Source organism: Anneissia japonica, unplaced genomic scaffold, assembly GCF_011630105.1.
Source record: "Anneissia japonica isolate Jap-2015-1 unplaced genomic scaffold, ASM1163010v1 scaffold288250_len396842_cov205, whole genome shotgun sequence".
Classification (NCBI taxonomy): Eukaryota; Metazoa; Echinodermata; class Crinoidea; order Comatulida; family Comatulidae; genus Anneissia; species Anneissia japonica.
The window spans coordinates 28,671-53,402 of NW_022683119.1; the positions used below are offsets into that span (position 1 = coordinate 28,671).

Genomic DNA, 24,732 nt, shown 5'->3' on the forward strand with positions numbered 1-24,732 from the left:
TTGGGTGGGGGGGGGGGGGGGGGGGGACTTGCACTTATATTTATGTCACAATGTATGGTTAATCAAGAACAATCACAGGGAGGATATATGCGTTTTTCTTATAACCTTCTTCAATTATATTTTGTTATTCAAAATCTCACTAAAGCATAAACTTACTATTTTAACTATTAACACTACTTTATAAATTAATTATTATATTAACGAATGCTATGAAAACAAACTTGGTTCTTTATTAGGGTTGGTAACGTAATTGTAGATCTAGAGCTTAAAACTTACAAACATACTCAAAAGGTGGAATTTCATACATCTAAAAAGTCAGAAATGACCACCGAGCACTGAGACACTGCAAATGAATACGGTATCAAAAGAAGAGCAACGACAGGAATGGTATGTGAATTTCAAATCAGTATTGGAAGTGGAAAAAGAAAAAAACAATACTAGAAAATTGAGAAGATATCTAATTAAAAATATAGTACTGTATTACAGCCAGTATTATATCCAGTGGGTGGGGTGGTATGATAGGTCCATATTTCCATGACAAACAAGAGCGTACCAGTACTGAATATAAAATTTGTGATTAAAAAAAAAAAAATTAAATTCAACCAAAATATATGTTACAACTCTTGATAATGTTTTACTAGTTCCACTGAAACATTAATAAAAGTTGGTTAAAGTATATTGAAATACATATATAGATAAAATTGTAAAATTGTAACATTTTAGCTTCATTCAATGCAATGTTATGGCTCAGATAATATGTGGGTGTGTCTATATTATGCATTCACAATTAAATTTTGTTACAAATGAGTTATTAACTGGCTTTTATATAGTAGTTATGATGCTGAAAACTGGTGATATAGCTTAGAATAGAAGTGGCTGCTCTGTTAATATATATTATGAAATAAATATGTTTTCGCAACTGTGGTACATAATTAACTAGTAAATATGAACTAATGAAGTATGTGTGTGTCCATTTTATGCACAAGAAAAGGATTTGAAAGCTATGTAATATGATACTGCTGAAAATAGTAAGTCCGTAATAAGCAATATTTGTTTTAAAACCCTAGGTCACCTGAGCGTTAGAGGTTTTTCCCATGCAGTGGCGGATTCAAGGGGGACCCAGTGGCCCAGGCCCCCGTAAATATTTCAAAATTACTTTTAAAGAATGGAAAAAAAATGAAACTGATATTCAAATCCTAAGAGTGCCATTTTCGGTCATCTAGAGGCGACATAATCTTAATTTTTCTTACCTCACCCCCAATCACGGCGGGGCTGAGGTGTCTATCTGTGAAGGCCCCTCTTTGGGTACCCTCTATTTTGAATTTCTGAATCCACCACTGCAAGGACCACCTCATCTTTCTATACAAAGGAGATATCATATATAAATCATATAAATTTTGTTGCCCGACATCTGTGTGCATTGAAAGTATAATATTGTCGCCATCGCATTTGCCAAATTTGGCGCCAATATAACATAATTTGTTCAACATCAATAATATGATAATAATATGTCGTTCTTATATAGCGCTTAATGCCTTAACAAAGCCTCTAAGCGCTTTACATTATTACCCCCGGTCATTGGATCAAACACATATGGATCACAGTGAACACTAAACGAAATTACTAAATTAAATTATATCTCCATAATATTGCAGCTAGTAATCAGCGCAGTGTTGGAACCTACCAGGTACCCACTTGTACTCCTGGGTGGAGAGAGGCAACCGTAGATAAAGTGCCTTGCCCAAGGACACAAGCGACTTGCGCAGCGAGAGTTTCGAACCCCCGACCTCAAGGTTGGGAGTCCAAGCCACAACCGATGCGCCAACCACTTCTACAAATGTTTCTTTGGTATCATTTTCTCAGCCCTCAATGGACCTTTCTATTAAGCCACGCCCCTTGGATATTGTTGCTAAGGATGCACATATTCCTGGTCCTGCTCTGATTGGTCAGATAAGTTTGAATGACACTTCACAAATGTCCATTATTGAATCAAATATGACAATCTTTAAATTTTACCTCCATTACTGATCCTTCTGAACTATAGAGGGCGGCAAGCACAGAATCCTGAAAGAAATAGTAATAGTTTATTGAAGCTGTTCAGATTACAATTTTCTTTGACAAAATAATTATTGTATGCACATTTACATAGATGGTATGCCTATATATGGTCATGATGTGCCTATATATGGTCATGATGTGCCTATATATGGTCATGGTGTGCCTATATATGGTCATGATGTGATGTCATCATAACCATATTTAGGCATGTCACATGTTTTTTGTCAAATAAAATTTAATAGTTTGGATTTTTAAATAAAAAAACAAACATGAAAATACACAAATAAAAGGGGATTGAGAAAACCAACTAACAATTTTACTTAAGTAAACAATTTATGTAAAAGCAAACAAATATTAATACTCACAGAGTGAACCTGAAAGCTGTTGTTTGTTCCACGGTGATCAAGATCATGACAAAGGCAAGCTACAAATAGTGCAAGTATTTCAATTTCCCTATAAAAATAAACAATTCAATGGCATAAGCCGTTACTGGGGCCGCAAATGTGGAAAGGGGAGTGAGAGGATGGAGTTAACAACTTAAGCTTTGTCTACACTATCAAAGTTTATGTGACAGAAAAACGTGATGTGCCCATATATGGTAATGATAATATCATATCACATATCATCAAATTGTATAAAAAAAAGTTGAACATGTTCAACTCTGTTTCATCACATTTTATGTGACATCTTTTGATGTAATTTGACAGTATAGACAAAGCTTAAGACTGACCATACATGCACAAAATTCTTGCTATCTATCACTAGCCTCGGGCAAGGTAAAATTTTCTGTTTGTTTGAATCAAAGTCAGAATGGGGCTGCTACCAGTTGACCAAGGTAAAATAAGTTAACCTTCATCTTGCCCAAAATTACAAGTATTTATGAAAATATAAAAATATCTAAATAATATACACAAAACTGCAAAAAAAAAAAAAAATAAATAAATAATATAAAAAAAATATCACATTAAAAAAATTACTAAACTTAAAACACCTAAAAATTTCATCAAAATACGATAAATATAAAAAATAAAATTATATAAAATTTGAATTACTTCTAACGTTACTAAAACAAAAACAAATATTGCACATAATGTTAAACCACAGAAAAAAACTTTTAAAAATACATTACAATACATTTCATTTTTTAAAATTATATATACATTATAAAATAATAAATAATAACAATAATTAATTTTTGTTTAAAATATTTAATAATTAATAATAATTAATTAATAATTGTTAAAAATAATAAATAATTATTTAATAATTAATAACACCAGTAAATTTATAATTATGTTAAAGATAATTAATAATTATTTAATAATAATAATAAGTTAATAATGTTAATGTTAACAATTATTAATGTTTATTGGTACATACCTGAGAGAATTCAAGCTGTTAATATTCTTGTAGAGCAAATAGCAGAAGTGGCCAACAGTAAAGGCATGATACCAGTTGTGGTAAGGGGGGTCACGGTACCCCTTCTTCACCATCAGAAAGAAGTTTGTTAAAGTTCTCTTATCTATTCTGTAGCTATTCAATAGGCCCATGTCATCAAACATACTCAAACAAACCTATGTTAAGGTGTAGAATAAGATATTTCATTTACAATTTTTACCAAAATTGATTAAACTAAACAAGCCACAAAGAAAATAGAGTCTTATATGTTTTTCTTTTAAATGTTTAATATTTATGTTTCTATAATTTTGAATAATTGAATAATTTCTTGTAATATTTGAATAATTGCTTGTAATGTGTGTAATTATACACATTATATATTACTTTTTCAATTTTCCATAAATGATTATTATATTCTATTGTTTTAACAATGTATAATGTTTCATGAATTTGAATAGTTGCTTCTACTGTACAGATATTAATTAATCATAACCTTTATTGCACCATTTTATATTCCAGGGGTTGTGGGCCACTTGTGGTGTTATGGCGCTCTGTTGGTGGACCAGGCTCTGGGCCTTCTGTGCCAATAAAATATACGAAATTAAATAATATTTATAAAATATTGAAAGTCTTATTATTTAAGGGGTTATCTACAATTTTCAACATTCATTTTCAAAATTCTGTATGTTCTGTAAATGCTGCAAAATATAAATCATATTTATTATTATTATTATTATTATTATTATTATTAAAATTAAGCAAGCTATTTCCTTCATACATACATACAGGCCTAAGAAAATATGGCTTGTAAAATAGTCTGTGGACTAGTAAAATCTCTAGTAAATTAGACCAGTGGGCTAGCTGCCAAAGAAAGTCAGGGAAAGGCCTGGACAAACTCATGTGACACATAATTATCTGAGTTATAAAATAAAGTAGTTGTTAATGTTATTATTACCAGGATGGTTTCTTGATCAGGAATTCCACGAGGTGAATAAGTAAAGTTGGTTATAAGAGGATCATAAAACAAAATAGGCTTCACCTCTTCACTGTAGAGTAGACCATCCTCATCAGTTACCTAGGAAACAAATCAATAAATTGTCATCAAAAGGTAATGTGAAATAAATTTACTGGTGTGCCAATTTTATTGGTTCTCGAATAATAAAGCCATAAAAACCTTATAAACCATAAAAACCTTATAAACCATAAAAACCTTAATATATATAAACTTATAAATCAACAAGTAAACCCAAGCTATAACTGTTTCTACAGCTAGTGGTACTTGTAAAAAAAATATAGAAGAAAGCATCTTCAGTTGGAAAGGCGATAGTGAAAGAATAAAATCCAATTTTGACGGTGTTTTCAATTTTTGACTTGTATTACTTTTCCTGACGAAAAAAACAAAACAAAACAAAAAAACAAACAAAAAACGCCATCGGAGTAGCTACTTAGAGATTCATCACTAGCCACATAGCAAAAGCTTGGTGGTTGTGCGGTTAAAACAACAGACTAATTATTTTGAGGTCTTGGGTTCGATTCCCACCCGAACCACTTGCAAGATTTTTTTCGCAAGCATTTGGGAACATACTGAGCATTTAGAACTATTAACACCTCAGGTAGGGAAAATTTGTAATAAACTCCAATAAAACTTTATAAATTATTAAAATTGGTTTGTGTACCATTGGAATGTACCTGGAAATGTTTAATGCAATGACATGAGATCTTATACAATATGAGCCAAGTTGGTTTCACATCATTAACTGGTCACAGTTAATGCTAATCGTCTGATACTTAACGTGGGTTCACACTGAACTATGGAAAAATTAATTAAGTCGATCATCCACATGATCTGGCTAAAATTTCCATATGAACGCTTAATTATGGGGAAATGAAGGAAGTAGCTGTACGACTGTCATCTAGATGCATCATCTCAACTAGCTTCTTAATCCAGAGTTAAAAAAAAAAAAAAAATGGGTGCTTCCGACTAATTTTTATGCCAATCCCTGCATTGGATACTTAGATATATTCCTCTAGGTGGTAAACTGGTGTAGCAAAAGATAGTGGGTATCAGATAAAAGAGTAAGAATAAAGAGTGCTTATTATCATGGTGATAAATAATCCTCAAATAACATAACATGATATTCTTTTCACAAAGTATACCAAGCAATATATATAAAAATTTAAAACATAAAAAATTATTAAAATTCATAGAAGTTGCAGAAACAATAATTAAGATACATAAAAACATCTCTAATCCTAAAATTAACAAAGAACAAATTGAAAAAATTTATGAATCAAGCAGAGAATATTAAGTACAACCATGCAACAAAACAAAATATTTAGATAGATAACAGCTATATCATAATTCCAAAATAAGCAAATTAGACCGCCAATTAAAAAAACAAAAAAAAAAACAAAAAAAAAAAACACCAACAAAAAACACATGCCCGCAACCAGGGGATTTCTATGGTTTGGTAAAACCACCCTTTTCAATTTGACACTGATAATGGAGGAAAATATTATAAACCAAAACTCCCTGGCATCAAAAGGATGAAAAGAATCACAAATCTTAGCGTTCTTCACTTCCAATGGCTTTGATCCCTGACCCTAATACGACCTCTTTCCCTAGACCCGACCCGCTTCTCCAGGCATTATCTGTACCTCTAACTCTCAAAAAGACACCCCCTTAAAGGGATCCTGGTTACGAGCCTAAAACAAATTAATACTTCAACAAATAATTATAACAATAATGATTAGATTAATTGTTTTAATAATAATTATTATTATAATTATAATAATTTTAATAAAAATAAATTATAAGAATGGACTATGGAAAGATAGATTTTTAAAATTGTTAAATATTAAGAAAATTGAATTGAAGGTGTGAGTTTACTGTGTGCTGCACAAGTACGTAAGAAGGAAAATCTATTAGACGATTATTACCACTCCCTCGCTTCTCTATAATTCATATGGAAAGGACAAAAAAACAGAAGCAACTTGTTACTCAAATCTTCAAATATTTTTATTAAGTTTCCAATTAGTGAAGATAAGTAAATTCATGAATTGAAACCTATGAATGAATACGCACTTGCAATGTTTCGATCTACTACCGGTAGAACTTCATCAGACGCTTAAGAGTGCTGGTGACATCATATCAGTCAGTGCCTGACAAAGTTCTATAGATAGTAGATTGAAAAGTTGCAAGTACATATTTATTCAATGGTTTCAATCCATGAATTCACCTATCTTCTTTGTTACTCAAATGCTATAATTAAAATTGAAACAGAAAAAAAACCCCTTAATTTTAAAACAAAATCAATGTTGACTTGAGGTAAGGGTAAGATTTATGCCTTTTACCCTTTAGACCCCAAAATCAAGACCCAGCTAGAAAGTAAACATTTCAATTTGGGTTTGATCACTTAGGGCCTTGAATATCTTCAACATGAATGTCTAGTGGGCTAAAAAAGACAATGTGGGCATATCTGCTGTATCAATTGTGTCGCTGACAGAGCCAAGCATAAAAAACCCATTTATTTATTCATCTATTTAATAATTTATAAAATGTTTACCTTCATATGGTACATCATTAGTTCATTTGAGAGTTTACTACGGTATTGAGCATCTTTCATCCTCGTATAGAGCAAACTCTGACACATCTAGAAAAAAAAAAAAAAAAAAACACCAACAAATAAATAGCTAAACTTGTATTGAGATTCAATGGCACATGCGCTACATCAAGGAGGGCACATGACATTGCATCACACAACCAATAGTATTAATGAAGTATCTTTATTTAAAAAAAAATGTACTGTAGTTTTAAGTTTGATTTCCACTGGTCGTGGTGACAGCATGTAGGTGCTGTAGAAAAACAAAATCCATCATACTATATTGTAAAAATTCATGTTATTTTTGATAATCAGTGGTTGTAATTTGCTTCTGTTAAGTTCTCCTCGTCGCATGGATTCTGTGACGCAATTTGGCCAAATCTACATATGCAGAACGCCCGGTAGAACAGTCACGCATAAGCGATTCTGTTCTATCCTGAAGAACGATACTAATGCCGCAGTAGACAGAAAAGGCACTTGCAACCTCTTCATCGTGCTTAGTAAAATACAAGCCTATGTGAGACAACATCATAATTAATTAATATTCATATTATTAATCAATATTCATATCATTAATCAATATTCACATCATTAATCAATATTCATTTTTTAAACTAATAGTTTCTGAAAGAACGATACTAATGCCGCAGTAGACAGAAAAGGCACTTGCAATCTCTTCATCGTGCTTAGTAAAATACAAGCCTGCGTGAGACATCATAATTAATTAATATTCATATTATTAATCAATATTCATATTATTAATCAATATTCATATCATTAATCAATATTCACATTATTAATCAATATTCATTTTTTTAAACTAATGGTTTCTGAAAGAAAGATACTAATGCCGCAGTAGACAGAAAAGGCACTTGCAACCTCTTCATCGTGCTTAGTAAAATACAAGCCTGCGTGAGACATCATAATTAATTAATATTCATATTATTAATCAATATTCACATTATTAATCAATATTCATATCATTAATCAATATTCACATTATTAATCAATATTCATTTTTTTAAACTAATGGTTTCTGAAAGAACGATACTAATGCCGCAGTAGACAGAAAAGGCACTTCTTCATCATGCTTAGTAAAATACAAGCCTGCGTGAGACATCATAATTAATAATTATTCATATTATTAATCAATATTCATATCATTAATCAATATTCACATTATTAATCAATATACATATTATTAATCAATATTCATATCATTAATCAATATTCACATTATTAATGAATATTCATATTATTAATCATTATTCATATCACTAATCAATATTCACATTATTAATCAATATTTATTTTTTTAAACTAATGGTTTCTGAAAGAAATTGGGTTTAGAATCTCGATATAAAAAACAAAAAAATTGAAAAATCAATAGTAGACAGAAAAGGCACTTGCAACCTCTTCATCGTGCTTAGTTAAATACAAGCCTGCGTGAGACATCATAATTATTATATTATATTAATATTCATATTATTAATCAATATTCACATTATTAATCAATATTCATATTATTAATCAATATTCATATCATTAATCAATATTCACATTATTAATCAATATTCATTTTTTTAAACTAATGGTTTCTGAAAGAAATTGGGTTTAGAATCTCGATATCAAAAAACAAAAAAATTGAAAAATCGATATCCTATAATTCATTTTATTCTAGTTAATAAAATAAAATACTCAAAATAGGTAAAACATTTATCTTGCACACTTACCATCAATTTTGTTACATAGTTCAGCAATTCCTATTATTTCTGGAAATTAACAAGATAAGAAGATTGGTTAATAAGACAATTTACAACAATAAATATAATTTAATAATCAAATTAATAACACATTTGCCCTGCAAGCATTACTCAAGTTGCACAAGAGAATAGGGAGCTTCTGACTTGCATGACCATGCAACACTACAACCAATTTGCTCAATATAGGTGGCGCTGCTAATGTGGCGACGGAGCTAGTTTGTTTGGTCACTTAACTTTTTTAACTAATTCTTTAAATTCATCTACATTTTTAAACGTTTTGATGGATCTACGATTTTCCGCAAGAGGATGTAATAAAGTGTGTCTGAGTCATGCGTGACTGTCTTACGTTATCTGCACAACATAGATTTGGCCAAAATGTGTCCTACGATCCTTGCAACAACTACAACTTAACGTCTTGTATGCGTAGATGACTTTATGTGACGTCGTTACGATCTACGTCATACCATCGCAATCAAAAGCTCACTCCTCAAACAGAAAAACAAACAGAACCTCACAATGAAAACCAATAATTTAGAACTGCTCAACTCAATTAGACATCCAAAAAGAGAGTCACAGAATAGCCAATATATTACACACTGTACAGTATATTTACACCCGTAAATTAAAAATTGTACTTACAATTTTCAAAGATATTAGAGGAAATAAAAGAGACTTCAACTATATTTAATGAGGTTATCATATTGACTAGAACGAATTGCACATATATTAATAGGTTTCCATTAAAATTGGATGAGTATTAAATTGCCTCCTATCATTCTATTCAGGATTAAAGGGATAATTATGGAGAAATGATTTAGACAAATTTATATACATAGTAAGTTTATTAGTAATTTTCTTAGTAGTAATTTTTCTACTGTTTCAGTTTTAATGTTTTCCTTCAATCCTTATTTTAAAAACATTTTCTGGTTTTACATCTTTCTGTTTTAACTTAAATAATTTGTTATGTTAAAGATCTAGTTTAATTTTCATCTTTTATTATTTTATTTATATCTATTTCATTTCCTTATGTGTTGGATTAGATTGGATTTATTCGGTGTAAACACCAAGGATAGCCCACAAAGTCTAGAAGACTTATTTCCAGTGGGGTCCTTCTGGTGGTGATTGGACAGTACACCGGGAGACAACCCCCTACTCTTTTCTGAAGAGTGTACTGCGTTCTTTAACGTGCACATGGGCCATAATGCAAACAGGACCAACGGCTTAAACGTCTCATCCGAAAGACGGTGCGCTATTGTAACTTGTATTTCAGCCCTCTAGCTGAAACACAAGGAGAGGCAGTGATGGGAATTGAACCGGGGACCTAGAGATCTCTACGGTTCAGCGCGCACACAGTAACTACCACCAGATTAGCCGACTGAGCTAAGCTGCTCTCTCTAGGGTTTTGAGGGTTCCTAATGATCAGCCGCGGCTGGATGGACCACCCTCACAAAATATTGTTGAGATAAATAAATAAACAAATAAATAAGTAAGATTTACTTGAGCTAGAGGTTGAATTATCCATGATCGGAAAGCAGAGAATATTCTTGGTTTTGAAACCAGTTTCTTTGTCAACTCCAGCATAGAATAACGGATGAGAGTACGCATCTTTGATGTTCAACGTTTTTCCTGTAAATGGAAGCAACAAGGACATAATCAAACAAAAAATATATTATTAATTCCGATGAGGAGCTCTAGAAACACTCGGCTGATTAACAGATCTATTTTGTATGAGCAGCCGTTATGGGCAATACTCTACAAGAACTTGGTTCAAATAATGTTACAGCAAAACTGATGCAGCAACAATAATAACAACTGTAATTCAAAATTTATTTCTGAAATATACCTGAATATATTCTGTTTTGTCAAGTAGATCCCATAGATAAAGACAATAGATATTATTACCATAAGGTACACTAATATCATAATCTTATTATCTTATGCTTATACAATATTTTATCCCAAATGTTTCATCTGAAAACAAAAAATAATAACTAGAGCAGTAACTCCATGGAGTGCATACCACTGCCCTGTGCCTGAATAACAATACACAGGCTGTGTATGATGGGCAAAAGTGCAGCATACCCTCAATAAAATAATGGAATCGCCCTCATATTCATGGCACATTGTTTTCCTGAGCACTGTATCAATACAAGAGTGATTTCAGTATTGAATGGTCTTTCTTTGATCATTATGTACCTTTCCATTAATTTTTTTTTATGGACTTTCCACTAATGTTTATGATCATCCATTCATTAATTTTTGTGTAATCTAAACAAACAGCAGTGAATAAATAACCTCTTTGGCGGAGGTAATAATGCTCCATGAGCAAAATGCCAGAACGTTACACAGTGTGATAATGTATCTTACCAGTGGTTGCGACATGTCCTGCAATGCCTTGATTAATGGGGAAACGCACCTCCGCGCAGTCTTCCTTCACGTTGCCATCAAATACCTTAGCAACTAGCATGTCCTTCTCCACCAAGAATAGTGAGCACCTAAATGAAGCAATCGTTCAATCAATCAATCAACTAATGACTAATCAACTTTTGTTGAATATTTCAACCAATTCGTGGGATAAGAACAAGGTTAAAATTACATTTATTGCTATACTTTCACAATGATTTGTTATTACATTTGCCAGTTATAGTTGCCACAGTTACAGTTGCTAACAGTTTAATGTTGCTATAGATACAGTTGTAACTCTCACCTTTCAGCTTGTGTAAGATTTCTAGCTTCTTGCATTATCTCCCGTAGCAACAAGGTGTCGTCATCTTAAAAATAAAAAGAAAGAAACTTAACGAAATGTCTGGATTTAGTACATGAAACACAATATCAGGGCTTACTGAATAGTTTGTGATGCTATTATCAAGAAATTAAATATATATGTAGGTGGATGACATTTATGTTATTGAATCTCAGTGCATTATGTTGAAACTCAATAGATTGAAGAATATTTATTGTGAAAAAGGAATAGGATTCAGACTTTAAACTAACAAGAAATGTGTCAGCACTTATCTCAGACTACGTATAATCAGCAAAACAAATTATCGATTATTGATTATCGATTATTGATTATCGATTATTGCAAAAGGAAATTGGTATTTGGAGCAGTAATATAAAATTGTACCTTTGTGTAATTAAATAACATTATGTAATTTACTGAAATTATGTAATTAACCAAAATTCTTGCCAATTATCTAACACATAAGTAATATAATACATACATACATATATCTGTCTCTTATACACATCTAGATGTGTATAAGAGACAGATATATAATAGATCCTAACTAATTCTTACAATTGTATAATTAAAAATGAGTTGCTTCAATCTCTTTATTATTATTTTTAGTTGACAACTTATTTGAAAAAATATCACCTTTAGGGCACTAATTTTCTATTAATGAATTGAAAATGGATATTCAAATTTTTCATTAAAAATATAGAAGAAATTACATAGAATGATTCTCAAAATATTTAATTAATTATTAATTAATTTATTAGTTATGTTACCTACAAGTTACTTGATTACATTATATACTTCATCAATCTTTCCCTTTTAACAGCAGCTGTAAACGTATATAATATATTTAAAATTTGCTTAGAATGCCCACCATACTACAATATAAATTATATTTCATTAAATTTTTAATACTTGCTATATAGTATTATATAATTGTTATTGAAGATTATCTTGTTTTATAACTACAGTATTATTATAATTTTGTACAAACAATAAATTTGAAAAATTAATATTAGTATAAAAATATAACAGCAATAACATTTAAACAAAATAGTGACTGGTAGAGTGAGTAATGAAAGTGAGTTTGAACTTCATCAACAAACTTAATAAACACTTGAAACTCAACATATGCAAATGAACATCTACAACTGAACACCTGTAACTGAACAACTGCAACTCAACACCTGCAACTTAATACTTGCAACTCAACACCTGCAACTCAACAACAGACAATTATCACCTGCAATTTAACACTTGGAAATAAAAGCCTGTAATTTAACACCAGCAAACAATCATCTGAAATTTAACACTTGAAAATGAACACATGTAATTTAACACCAACTACTTAACACCTGCAACTAAACACCTGTAACTGAACACTTGCAACTGAACACCTGCAACTGAACTCTTGCAATTGAAAAACTGGAATATCATAGCCTACATACATGAACTCAGGTTGCTGCAAGATGGTGGCTGTGAAATGCAATGAACGCTCAACGTTCTGGGCGACCAATTCAACTCAAGAACACTCTGCTGAGATCGAAGCAGCCGGTCTCCTAGATCAGAATCCAATGGTGCAGACTCCTCATTCCTTGACCTCATAACCTCTTCCGTGCTATCCTGCATCTTAGCAAATGAATCCGCCTGGCTCTGCTCTAATCTACCACTTGATCCTAGCTCACGTTGCTCACTCTGACTAGCATGCTGCCCCCAATCAAACAAACCCTCCCCACCTCTGTCAAATGTATCGCCATAATCAGACGACACCTCTGAACCACCGGTCAGAACCTCAAGACTTGACCTACTCTCTTGTGTGTCTTTCAAAGAGTTTGGATGTTTCAGCAATATGGGAGGGTACCTGATGCTGTCTTCCCCAGGAGAGGCAGTTTGGTACTGGTCATCACTTCCCATAGGTGACCTATCATCATCTTTATCCGGTTCACCATCTAACTCTACTACATCTGCAATACGTGTCGTACCAGACGGATAACCCAAGTTGAGAATACTTAATCGTTCCTGTCTCATCTGGTGCAGGTCACTAGAAGTCATGTGTGAAGGGTACGGTTCGTGAGTTCGACTGGGATGGATATGACCCCAATTTTGTTCTTCATCTAGTTCACCCATTAGTCTATTAGCTAAGCTTGCCTGTGCCTGTAATATCTCTATGTAGCTGTTGGAATAGCTAACTCCATTTTTATCTTGCTCTACTGTCTGCTTTTCAAGCTGTTCTACTTTTTCTAATGGGTAAGTTGCTAACAAGTCAAGCTTAGCAGTAATATTACGCATCTCAGGGGGGTGTTTGGACCAAGACTCGGCCTGGAACCATAACTTACCGAGGTGAGTAAATAGGTTCTTGGCAATTTGAAGTAAAGACTGCAAAAGAAAAAAAAAAAATTAAATATACAGTAAACATAAAATATGCATATAAACACGGAAAAAAACAAAAAAAATATTTTGTTAAACTTTGATCTTTTGTAATATACAGATTGATTAATAATCATATAAACTATTTTAATATTTCATAATAACTATACTCAGTTAACAGGCCAATAAATTTTGAAATTGGTTTTGCATTAAAGATATCCAAGAACAAATTGTATTGGAGTTCAAGCTTGGTGGTTGAGATATATATTTGCAATCGCAAGGTCCAAGGTTCAAATTCAATCTCCACCTAGACTCTGTTCACATGCTAAGATCTTCAGTCAAAAAACTGTTGTATGCCCATATATAGTCATGGTATGTCTTATGATCATGCAGTGAGGACATCATAACCATATTAAGGGCATAGGTGTATATACAGACTTTAACAAAGGGTCCCTGGGTATCAGCTGACCTTTCTGAAACAGAAATATGGTAATAAAAAAAAAAAAATAATAATTTATTCTAAAAGCCAGAACTTTTTTCTGAGTTTATTTTGAATTTTCTTTGTTGCATGGAAGGAATATACAAGCAGTTGACATTTGGATAAGCCACACTGAAACTATCCTTCAACATCCATGTAAAAAAATATGATCATTTTAATGTTATTATAATGTATATTATAATAATAATAATAATAATTATTATTATTATAATATTATATTATAATATTATTTGTTATTATTGTGATTATTATTATTATTGTTATTATTATTTAAGTGCCCTATCTTGAAATCCTGGCCCCGAAACCTTGACTCAGAAATACCGGGTTGGTGTCCGGCGGGGGATAGTTTTTACCATATTGTAGTTAAGTGAACATAGTTAAGGTCGATCTTGAAATTCCTTGCCCCGAAATCTTGACTCTGAAATACCGGGTTGGTATCCGGCGGGGTATATTTTTTACCATAAATTAAATTTAATTAAATTAAGAATTGTAAAGCGCCTAGAGGGATCTGTGATCTGTTAGGCGCTATATAAATACGGTATTATTATTATTATTATATATACTGTTCCTAATTAGGTCTACGTAAATACAAGCAAGATTTAAAACAAGCCCAATGTTACAAAAATTATGGAATAATGGTTTGATAGCAAACTTGATTAGATGAAGTTGATGGAATTTAAAATGAATGTAAATAATATATGACTAAATGCATGAATGGATAACTGTGTTGGCTAATTACTTGGGTTACCTAATTAGGCAGATGAGTTATCAAATGGATATGGACACGTGAAAATTAATATACATAAAGCAGAATGTGTGAACAAAGTGGTTTCATATTACAAAATTGTATTCATTCGGCATGGACAATAACATTATCTTAATAAAATAACTAATTTTACGAATCTTTTTTCTATTATTGTTGTAATAATAATGTGGCATGACCAAGTGTTCATTATGAGCACAATTCTACAAGTTATAAAATTAAATAATTAGTAATAATATATTAGGAAAAACATTGTAATACTAATGAGCCTTTTAAGTGATCAATTTCTAATATCAATTTAAACATTTTTTACCAATTGTATCTTGATAAAATGGGAGTGTTCCAGATTTAAACTGGGATTTTAATCAGGTCATAGTTAAAATTATAGCCCTTGGTAATCTGGAGGCTGTACTATGTCCCTGGACTTCATCTTGGGACATAGTACAGCTTCCAGATTACCTCGGGCTATAATTTGAACTATGCCCCTCAACCAAGTAAATATTTGTATAATAGGCTATCATTTACTTAATTAACTTTTTATCATTATAACTACATTAATCGTTAACATATAACGATGAAGAAATTAAACAGAAAATTTGTTTTCTTTGGTGAACTATTATAACTGAGCCCAAGCGAGGACGGAGCCATTTTTGTTGTTGTTAGAGTGAAGGTACATGACTGCAACGCGAGGCAATTTCATGCAAATCAGGAGCTATTGCATGTGCCTACCAAAAAAGTTTAATTTCACGTTTTGAAAGCTAAACTTGAATGTCTTCTTTCTTACACTGAAGATACATCAGACCTACTTATATAATCATTTCCATTCGTTTCACTTTATCGTGAGCTACAAAAATCACGTTTTTAGTGGGGTAAATATTTCAAGTCGATGATTTAGCCTGAACTTAGGCTGACTAAAAAAATCAGCCTGCGGAAGTATCATTTTAGTCGAGGTTCGCATGATTTAGTCGTAGTGCTAGTCGAAGTTCGTTTTAAGAATACGAAATGACGTGATTAACCCTGGGATTAGAGGACAAGTATTGATAACCACCAAGCTATTTAACTCCACTCCACAGATAGACAGATCCACCCACCTCAACCTCACCATGGTTGAGCTGAGGTGAGAAATTGGATGATTAAAGCCAGTGGCGGCATCAGAGTCTGAAATCTGGGGGGGAGGGGGGTGGGCTCAAGTGAGGGACAAGGTAAAATTTTATGGGGGAAATATACTGGGGTGGCCAGAAGTGGGCGCGGTTGGGTTTCGCTCAAAATGTGTTGAAGGTGGTCCAGGGGTAGAAGCTCCCTAAAAATATGAAAATTTAGGGGTTTCAGAAGCTTATTTAATCAATTTTATAGATAGATAATCTACTAATATGTAGAAAATATATATCATTTGTTTCTCCCCTATGAATTGTGGTTTTTTTCCTCTTTTTCCAGGGGGGGGGGGGGGGAAAGAAGGGAATTAAGATATAAGGATTATTTTTGAACATAATTTTCTCTTTTCTCCATTATATTTTTTACTGTGGAGAATTTAGGAGGTGGGGCAGGCCAGTTGCCTCTCCCCCTACCCCTGAATCCACTACCGCATACCTGTGTTTCTTGTTTAAGTTTGCGTTCCATCTGTAAAGCTAATGTACTGGTTAGGACTGGGATTGTGTATCTAAAACACTGCGTTATCACATCTTCATCAAATGGTGTGTAACTGCCAAGATACAAAATTAAACACACATGATGTGTACAAAGAAACAAAACATGTATCAAACGCACATGATCAGGGACGGAATAGGACCCATTTACTTACCGGTTCAGTAACTAAACTAGGGGGCGCTTTGGGCTTCGGGGAGCACTCACATTTTGACAGTAATGCTGGGCACTAACTGTGTTGTGCGTGCGCAATTAAATTACTTTAAAAACAGTATAAAATGAATTACGACATATCATTGATCAAGATAAATAAGACACCATTCATAATTTCAATGGTTGACTGTGTTGCCATATGTACTCTTTTACAAAAAAACGACCTTAATATATTACTAAATCATTATCTTTTCTTTGTTAATGTGGAGAAGGATCAAAGAAGAGAGTATTGTATGTTCTGTACTTTGGTAAAAATGATTAAAAAAATGACTGTGAATATGTTAGAAAGTTTGTTACCTTTGATTATTTTTTTTGTTAAATGCACAGGCGATGCCTACTGCAGACCCAGTGGCCAGGTTCACTACTGGTACGAACACAGCACATTTGACCTCTAACCCTAACCGTTGACTCAACTCTAAACGTCCAGCCTTCAATCAAAATAAAAAAAAAACATGGTTTTGAATTGTAATATAAGCTACTATTGCATAACATAGGACACTGGCATAGAGAAGTGCGTAGGAGAGGCAGGGAATGTGTGTTATGCAATGTATAGTTGGGACCATGTGAGAGGGGAAAGGAATGTGTATGCATGTGTAGGAGAGGAGCAGTGGCGTAACAATGGGGTCAGGGGCCCTGTGTATTTATGAAACTGGGGACCCTTTTTGGGCCCGGTCACCAAATCCATCTTGGGATTTTAGATGCGCATTGTTATTCTAAATGTTTTTAACGACGAATAAATGTCATAATATTGATCCAGAAAATTGAGGCCATTGAGGGATTTTCACAGTTGGAGAGTCTATACCACCTCAGACCCACCATGGTTGGGGCTGAGATAAGAAAATGTATGAATATGGCACCTTTAGATGGCCGGTCACTTCACAGACATAAAATTGTGAATAATTTTTTTTTAAATCTCCAGTTATAAAATATTTTGAAAAAATTAGTGGGCCCCTGGCCGGTAGCTCCAGGCCGGCAACTCCCCCACCCCCACCCCCACCCTCACACGTCTAGATGGCCGGAAATGGCACTCACAGACTTAAAATTGTGTTTATAATCTTTTTATCTCCATTTTTAATTTACTATTTTTGACAAATTTGGTGGGGTCCCAGGCCGAGAGGGGGACCCATCAGGCTCCCCTCTCTTTAATCGTTATAATATGATATATGCCCTAAAGTCGATTTCAGAGACACATATTATGGTGTTATTTATCAACAAAGTCCTTTTTGGTCAGGGTGCTATAGATCGAGGAACCTATGGGTATGGCCCCTTCGGGGCACCTAGAATTTTGGGGTGGGGGCCCTGCAGACAGCCGCATGAGAGCACATAGGAGTTACGCCACTGGAGAGGAGGAGGGGGATTGTATGCCAAATAGAGTTTAGGACAATGCGAATATTATTGTGAAAAAAATTTGAATATGTCCAAGAAAATGGATTAATTCTGGAAAATGTTTGTGCAGTAGACAGCGGTTGCGCCAGAAATTTGCCAACAAGGGGTCCGACATGCCCGACGGAGGGGCCTTAGAGCCTTACTTAACTTTTCTTTTACAACAAACGGTTGTATGCCCATACTTAGTCAGGATGTGCCTATATATGGTCATGATGTGATATCATCATGACCATACTTAGGCATGTCTCAAGTTTGTCATATGGCAAAACATGAAACATATATAAATATGGTCATGCTGACATCACATCATGACCATATATAGGCACATCCATTGCAAGCCTTCATATAAATCAATAGTATATAAAAATTATTATTGTTATATTAGTACTTGTGTTACATTAGTCACACGATGTCTGAATGTAAAACACAATCACTTCATCACCCACAATGCATCTTTGCACATGTTGAGAAATACACAGTATGGATGCGTCCAAATTTCCCAACACACAAGACAAACACAAATGTCAATAACACAGAACTTAATCAGTTCCCTTAAGCAATGTAGTTAGCTCTCTGCCAGGGCTCCTTAAACTAATATTTTGCTAATAGATGAGCAGAGTTGTATCTTTATTAACTGGCTCTATTTACGGCTTCCAACATTCATGTCGTAAAGTGGCTAATATATAGGTTGAATATATTGAGTTCGATAAGCAAATTCTCATATGTATGTCACGCAAAATGGAAGTGGATTCTAATATGGAAACTAATAAAATAATTCATGCAACAAGCATTAAAAGTACGAGGGCGGTGATGATTGAAAAGTAGAGTTCTGTACAGTATTACATAAAGGCTGTGGGTGTAGAACATAAATAATGAAAAAAAACATTTCAATACTGAAGATGTTATGTAAATGAATATGAGAAGAAAAATTAATGAGAAAGATTTTCTCCACCTCCTTCCCCTACCCTGTTTTAATGTTTAATGGTGTGTGAATGAAGCCAGTTGCCATCCACAGCCATATGAAAAGTATGGTTTAAGAGTTGGTGGCCAAGCGAATGATTTCACTATTAGTAAGCAGACATGAGTATGGTTTGAGTGTTGGTCAACAGACATAAGTAGGGTTTGAGTGTTGGTCCACAGACATGAGTATAGTTTGATGTTGGTCACCAGACATGAGTATGATTTGAGTGTTGTTCACCAGACATGAGTATGGTTTGAGTGTTGGTCCACAGACATGAGTATAGTTTGATGTTGGTCACCAGACATGAGTATGATTTGAGTGTTGTTCACCAGACATGAGTATGGTTCGAGTGTTGGTCCACAGACATGAGTATAGTTTGATGTTGGACACCAGACATGAGCATGGTTTAATGTTGTTCACCAGACATGAGTATGGTTCGAGTGTTGGTCCACAGACATGAGTATAGTTTGATGTTGGTCACCAGGCATGAGTATGGTTTAAGTGTTGTTCACCAGACATGAATATGGTTTGAGTATTGGTCAACAGACATGAGTAGGTCTTTAAGATATACCATACATGCTGAACCTCTTAATGCTGAGTGTTTGTAATCAACTAGATGAGTGTGGTTTATCATGACTTCGTCTGTTTTAGGATACCCAGGGCAGTTCAAGTCCAAATAAAATGAATGAAATAATAAAAGTTTAAACCCACCTCACCAATATCAGCTAGTTTCATCGTCTTCTTGGAAATTAAGATTGCACTTAAGCAGCAAGTTGGAATCTATACAGAAACAAAAACACACAAACATGAGACATGCATAAATATGCTCATGATGACATCGCATCTTGACCACATATAGGCACATCCTGACTAAATATGGGCATACAACAAAAAATAATATTGTGGTGTTTCCCAAATTGAAATTTGAACCATTTGGGAGCTTTTGACTGCATGATGACGGTAGGACATAGAACGAAATAAAGTCGTCTGTGCTTGCGAGAACGTCAAGTTCTCGTGGTCGCATGGATTCTAGGATGAAATTTGGCCAAATCTACATTGTGCAGAGAATGCAGGATGGTCACACATGAGTGAATCCGTTCTAGCGTTGTGTCATTGCGCAAATCAAAAACTCCCTATTGACTGCAAGAGGTAGTTTATACCTTGAACGATTTGAGTCTATTTTGATATAAAGCGCTCCATAAATCTAACTACATTACATTTGAAAACCAGTAAAGGTAAAGGCTGTCTGAGAATTCTTGATCTGGGCCTAAATTTATAGTTCATTAAATAATATGATGTTAGAATTACATTCCACATTATTATAGAGTAGGAACTTTACTAGTAAGTGTAAATTAAAGTTCAGTATGAGTATGAACTTTACTTCATTAAACAGATATGTATAGTACTACACTAAATGATTTCTATCATTTTTCCGGTCACAGGAACAGAGCATTACTTGAAAAAAAATAAAACTATATTCTTGTTTACTTAAATTACGTTCTGGGGAAAAATTTTACTTGAGGGGGAATTTATTCAATCCGGGGCATTTATTTGAATAAATATTTAGTCTAGCAATGATTTATTGCAATCTTCTGATGATTTTTCCCTTCTTTTTCATTGAAAAGTGCACTGTGACTTTTTCTGAAAATGTGACACATCAAATTGTCATTATCAATATTGTAATCCTATTCAAACTATCTCCTTCCTTAGGCCCTATGCACTCTATCAAATTTTACTTGACACATGTGACATGCCTAAATATGGTCATGATGACATCACACCATAACCGCGTATATAAGCATGTCAATATATGGGCATGTACAATTTTTTTGTCAAATAAAATAGACTGAATATATAACTAACTAAATCCCACTGGGGCTCATAGGGCTGGAGCCTATCCCCAGTTTCTGCAGTGTGAAGCGGATGAGAGTTGTACTCCCCCTAGACGGGACACTAGTCCATCGCAGGCTAGTCCCCAGCAGTTTGCTGGTACCCATTGATACAGCTGGGTGGATTGAAGCAATGTAGCTAAAGTGCCCAAGGACACAAGTTAATCTGTACAGCAGAGACTTGAAACTCCGACCTTACGATTGAAAGCTCAAACTGCCGCTATAATGAATAAACACTGTATAAATACACTGCATGTATATACTGGATAGAGCTTTATTTTTTCATTCTTTTACCCCCTTACCAAGAGTGGCTCTTACAGCAATGGGGGTAAAATTTAATAAACAATTTTTGTAATAAAGTTGCTAATAAATTTTCATTGATTTGTTTATTTAAAGCTTACAGGTATAAATATACAGAGAATGACCCTTCTAGGTTCTCCCATGTCAGATGTAAATATGTCAATTCTATCAAATATTATGTTACAAGATAGTATAATACATACTCCAAGTATGAAAATGCACGCCATCGTGTCGGGATTTAATATTTCGATATTAATTATGTCATCATCAGGAATTCCTGATGATGACATAATTAATGTCGAAATATTGAATCCCAACACGATTGCGTGCATTTCGATACTTCGAGTGTGTATTATACTATCTTATCTGAGATTAATAATCTTTCGGTTTTATTATGTTACAAATTTGTGTGATATACCCATACATGACCATGATGTCATATTACACCCAAATATGAGCATATCACATTTATGTTTAATTTTTTTGCTTTTGCTTATATTCTTAACTTTGTTAAGAAAACTGGACCATTTTGAAAAGCAGTATTGCGTTATTAAAAATGCTATGCAGTCAAAAGAAAGAATAAATAAATTTCTCCCATAAAATTTGAGAGTGTGGACAAAGCTCCAGGAGTTTGCTGCCAATAGATTAATTACTGATGAATGGATGGATTTGAACCCAGTCCCTGGAATTAGAAAACTGGCACCTTAACCAACATGTCACACTTCCACTATAATTGCTACGTGTATATCTAAGTATTTATTACACAATGTATACTAAGTTTGGGGGGACAGTCCATGGAAATATGGATTATTCTCTTCCCAAAACCCGTTCTGAAGCAAATTTTGAAAACTAAGAAATGTTAACAAACCATTACAGTATAAGTGTCGTACGGAAAGATTAAAAAAATAACATTACCCTCTTTAATAAAAAATGACTTGGTGTGATCAAATCAATTATGATATTGTGACTTGGTGTGATCAAATAAATTATGATATTGTGACCTTCGCTTAACTTTTTCTCAGAATTTGTAAAAATAATTATGTTAATACCGCAATATTGCTCCTTTTTCTTAATCAAAATACATTAATGTAAAAACCCATGATCATCTTGTGACAATTATTCTTTTTTCTCTCTTGATTTTTTAGATGTGTATGTAAATTGACACAATTCAGTTTTGTACTGCAATGTCCAATTTTTTAATAAAAACCAGAATGAAATGAAATGAAACGTATGTATGTCAAACACATGTGTTAGACAACTTCCTTTGGTTAAGTGGCAACTTCCGATGTTTCTCACAAGAACTAATAAGCACTCATCAATTATGCTGTAAGCATGCAATAAAAGCAGAGAATCTGATCAATTAATCAAAATGAATAAAAAAACAGACTTACAGCAAATCGAACTTCAGGCTCTAGAAGCTTGTTTCCAATTACCTGTAAAAGATCAAAACCACGTCATGACCATATATAGGAACACCCTGACCTTATATAGGCACATCATGACCATATATAGGCACATCATGATTATATATAGGCACATCATGACCATATATAGGCACATCATGATTATATATAGGCACAGCATGACCATATATAGGCACAGCACGACCATATATAGGCGCATCATCACTATATATGGGCATACAATAGTTTTTTTTTTCAAGGAATATTTGATAACCTGGACAAAGCTAGGAGCTTAAAGCCATGTCCACATTACCAAATTCTTTTTGACAAGCGTAAATATGATTATGATGACATCACATCATGACCATATATAGGCACAGCAGGACCATATATAGTCGCATCATCACTATATATGGGCATACAATAGTTATTTACCGAGCTAGGAGCTTAACAGAAAGAATTACTAGTTTCTCATCCCCTCCGCCTCCATTTTCTCTGCCTCAACAATTTTTCAATTTTTTTTATTTCCTTTGTTTTATGAAATGTACGAATATCTGGCTAACTCACATCAGTAAAATTCCTCTCGATTGTTTGTGGCTTCAGGATACATAGTATATGGTATGAATCCTGTTTAGTTATTCTTTACTTGCTTTCAATGTGTCTACTTGGTAAATTGAGAAAGTAGTAGCTGTTTCCCATCGACATTTTGGATTTGCCCTCTCGGAGTTTTAACAAAAAGTGCCTTCATTCTCCTTTTTCGAAAAAAATATTAGGACGAGAAACTACTTTTCTTTTTAATTGGCCTAATAACAATGCTCTCTTTTGCAAGCTCTACCTTTGCTTACATTATCAAGTACATTGTTCTTGGTTTTCCCTGTCATATTTACCCCTAAAATATTTGTGCCTTGAATTTGTAATGTCTACCAACAATCAATATTTAGTGAGGATGTTTCATGTAGCGTTAAAAAATGTCAATTACCTATTCAAGACATATGGTATCAAAAATTCATAAATTCAAACACATTGAACAAAATCAATAAAAAATTTATGAATACATATAATATACAAATTCATTTTGCTGGCAGTTGGAACACAAGCCAGAAACGCTTTACATTGGAATCCTGTGGCTTAGCATGATGAGAATAAATAAGAGTAGGGAGGGGGTCAGAATGTTTGTTGTCCGGGATGTGGACTAGGGAAACGGGGCTAGGGTGTGGACTAGGTATGTAGGAAGACTATATATGGGGCTAGGATACAGGCTAGTAATATGGATTACAGATGGAGCTCCTTGTCAATACATATTTTATCTGTGACAAGTAAATAAATATATAAAATTTAAAAAATAAACAAATATAAAACAATAAATAAATAAAAATGAATGAATGCATTGTTGAATAGTTTACTGAACATCCAAAACAAACAAAATGTAATTTTTCGTAGTTGTGAGGAATTAGCATTGGTGACATTGTCAACATATGGTGTAATTTAATCACAAACAACATATATTAAGTATTAGCAAATAGTATAGTGTGCATTATTGCCACTCACAAAAACACAAGCTACAGTGTCTATTATTAGTCTTTTCAAATACGATTTCTATTGATTTGAGCATCATTATTAGAAGCAAGCTAGAAAAGTGTCAGAATAAACATAAATGTATACATTGGCCTGGTTATTTATTAAACCACTGTAGAAATTCAATTACGTACATAAAAACCTAAATATTATTGACCTTTTGCACACAAACTG

The 24,732-nt window shown here is 33.3% G+C and overlaps 1 protein-coding gene across 2 annotated transcripts in view; it reads right to left on the reverse strand.

Moving 5' to 3' along the window:
- Nucleotides 1-24,732, reverse strand: part of LOC117123816 (cGMP-dependent 3',5'-cyclic phosphodiesterase-like) — a 54,518-nt gene that overhangs the window by 7,881 nt on the left and 21,905 nt on the right. Inside the window, exons 4-19 of one of the 2 annotated variants that reach the window (XM_033269877.1) lie at nucleotides 22,972-23,013; nucleotides 20,103-20,171; nucleotides 17,342-17,472; nucleotides 16,778-16,889; nucleotides 13,898-13,937; nucleotides 11,529-11,592; nucleotides 11,189-11,316; nucleotides 10,319-10,447; nucleotides 8,792-8,830; nucleotides 7,502-7,571; nucleotides 7,023-7,104; nucleotides 6,397-6,411; nucleotides 4,412-4,531; nucleotides 3,439-3,632; nucleotides 2,424-2,511; nucleotides 2,017-2,064 (exon numbers count right to left, since the gene is read on the reverse strand). In XM_033269877.1, coding sequence (XP_033125768.1) covers nucleotides 2,017-2,064; nucleotides 2,424-2,511; nucleotides 3,439-3,632; nucleotides 4,412-4,531; nucleotides 6,397-6,411; nucleotides 7,023-7,104; nucleotides 7,502-7,571; nucleotides 8,792-8,830; nucleotides 10,319-10,447; nucleotides 11,189-11,316; nucleotides 11,529-11,592; nucleotides 13,898-13,937; nucleotides 16,778-16,889; nucleotides 17,342-17,472; nucleotides 20,103-20,171; nucleotides 22,972-23,013 — 1,371 coding nt within the window. The remainder of the gene's footprint in view (nucleotides 1-2,016; nucleotides 2,065-2,423; nucleotides 2,512-3,438; nucleotides 3,633-4,411; nucleotides 4,532-6,396; nucleotides 6,412-7,022; nucleotides 7,105-7,501; nucleotides 7,572-8,791; nucleotides 8,831-10,318; nucleotides 10,448-11,188; nucleotides 11,317-11,528; nucleotides 11,593-13,897; nucleotides 13,938-16,777; nucleotides 16,890-17,341; nucleotides 17,473-20,102; nucleotides 20,172-22,971; nucleotides 23,014-24,732) is intronic. The other variant, XM_033269962.1, reaches the window with a different exon arrangement.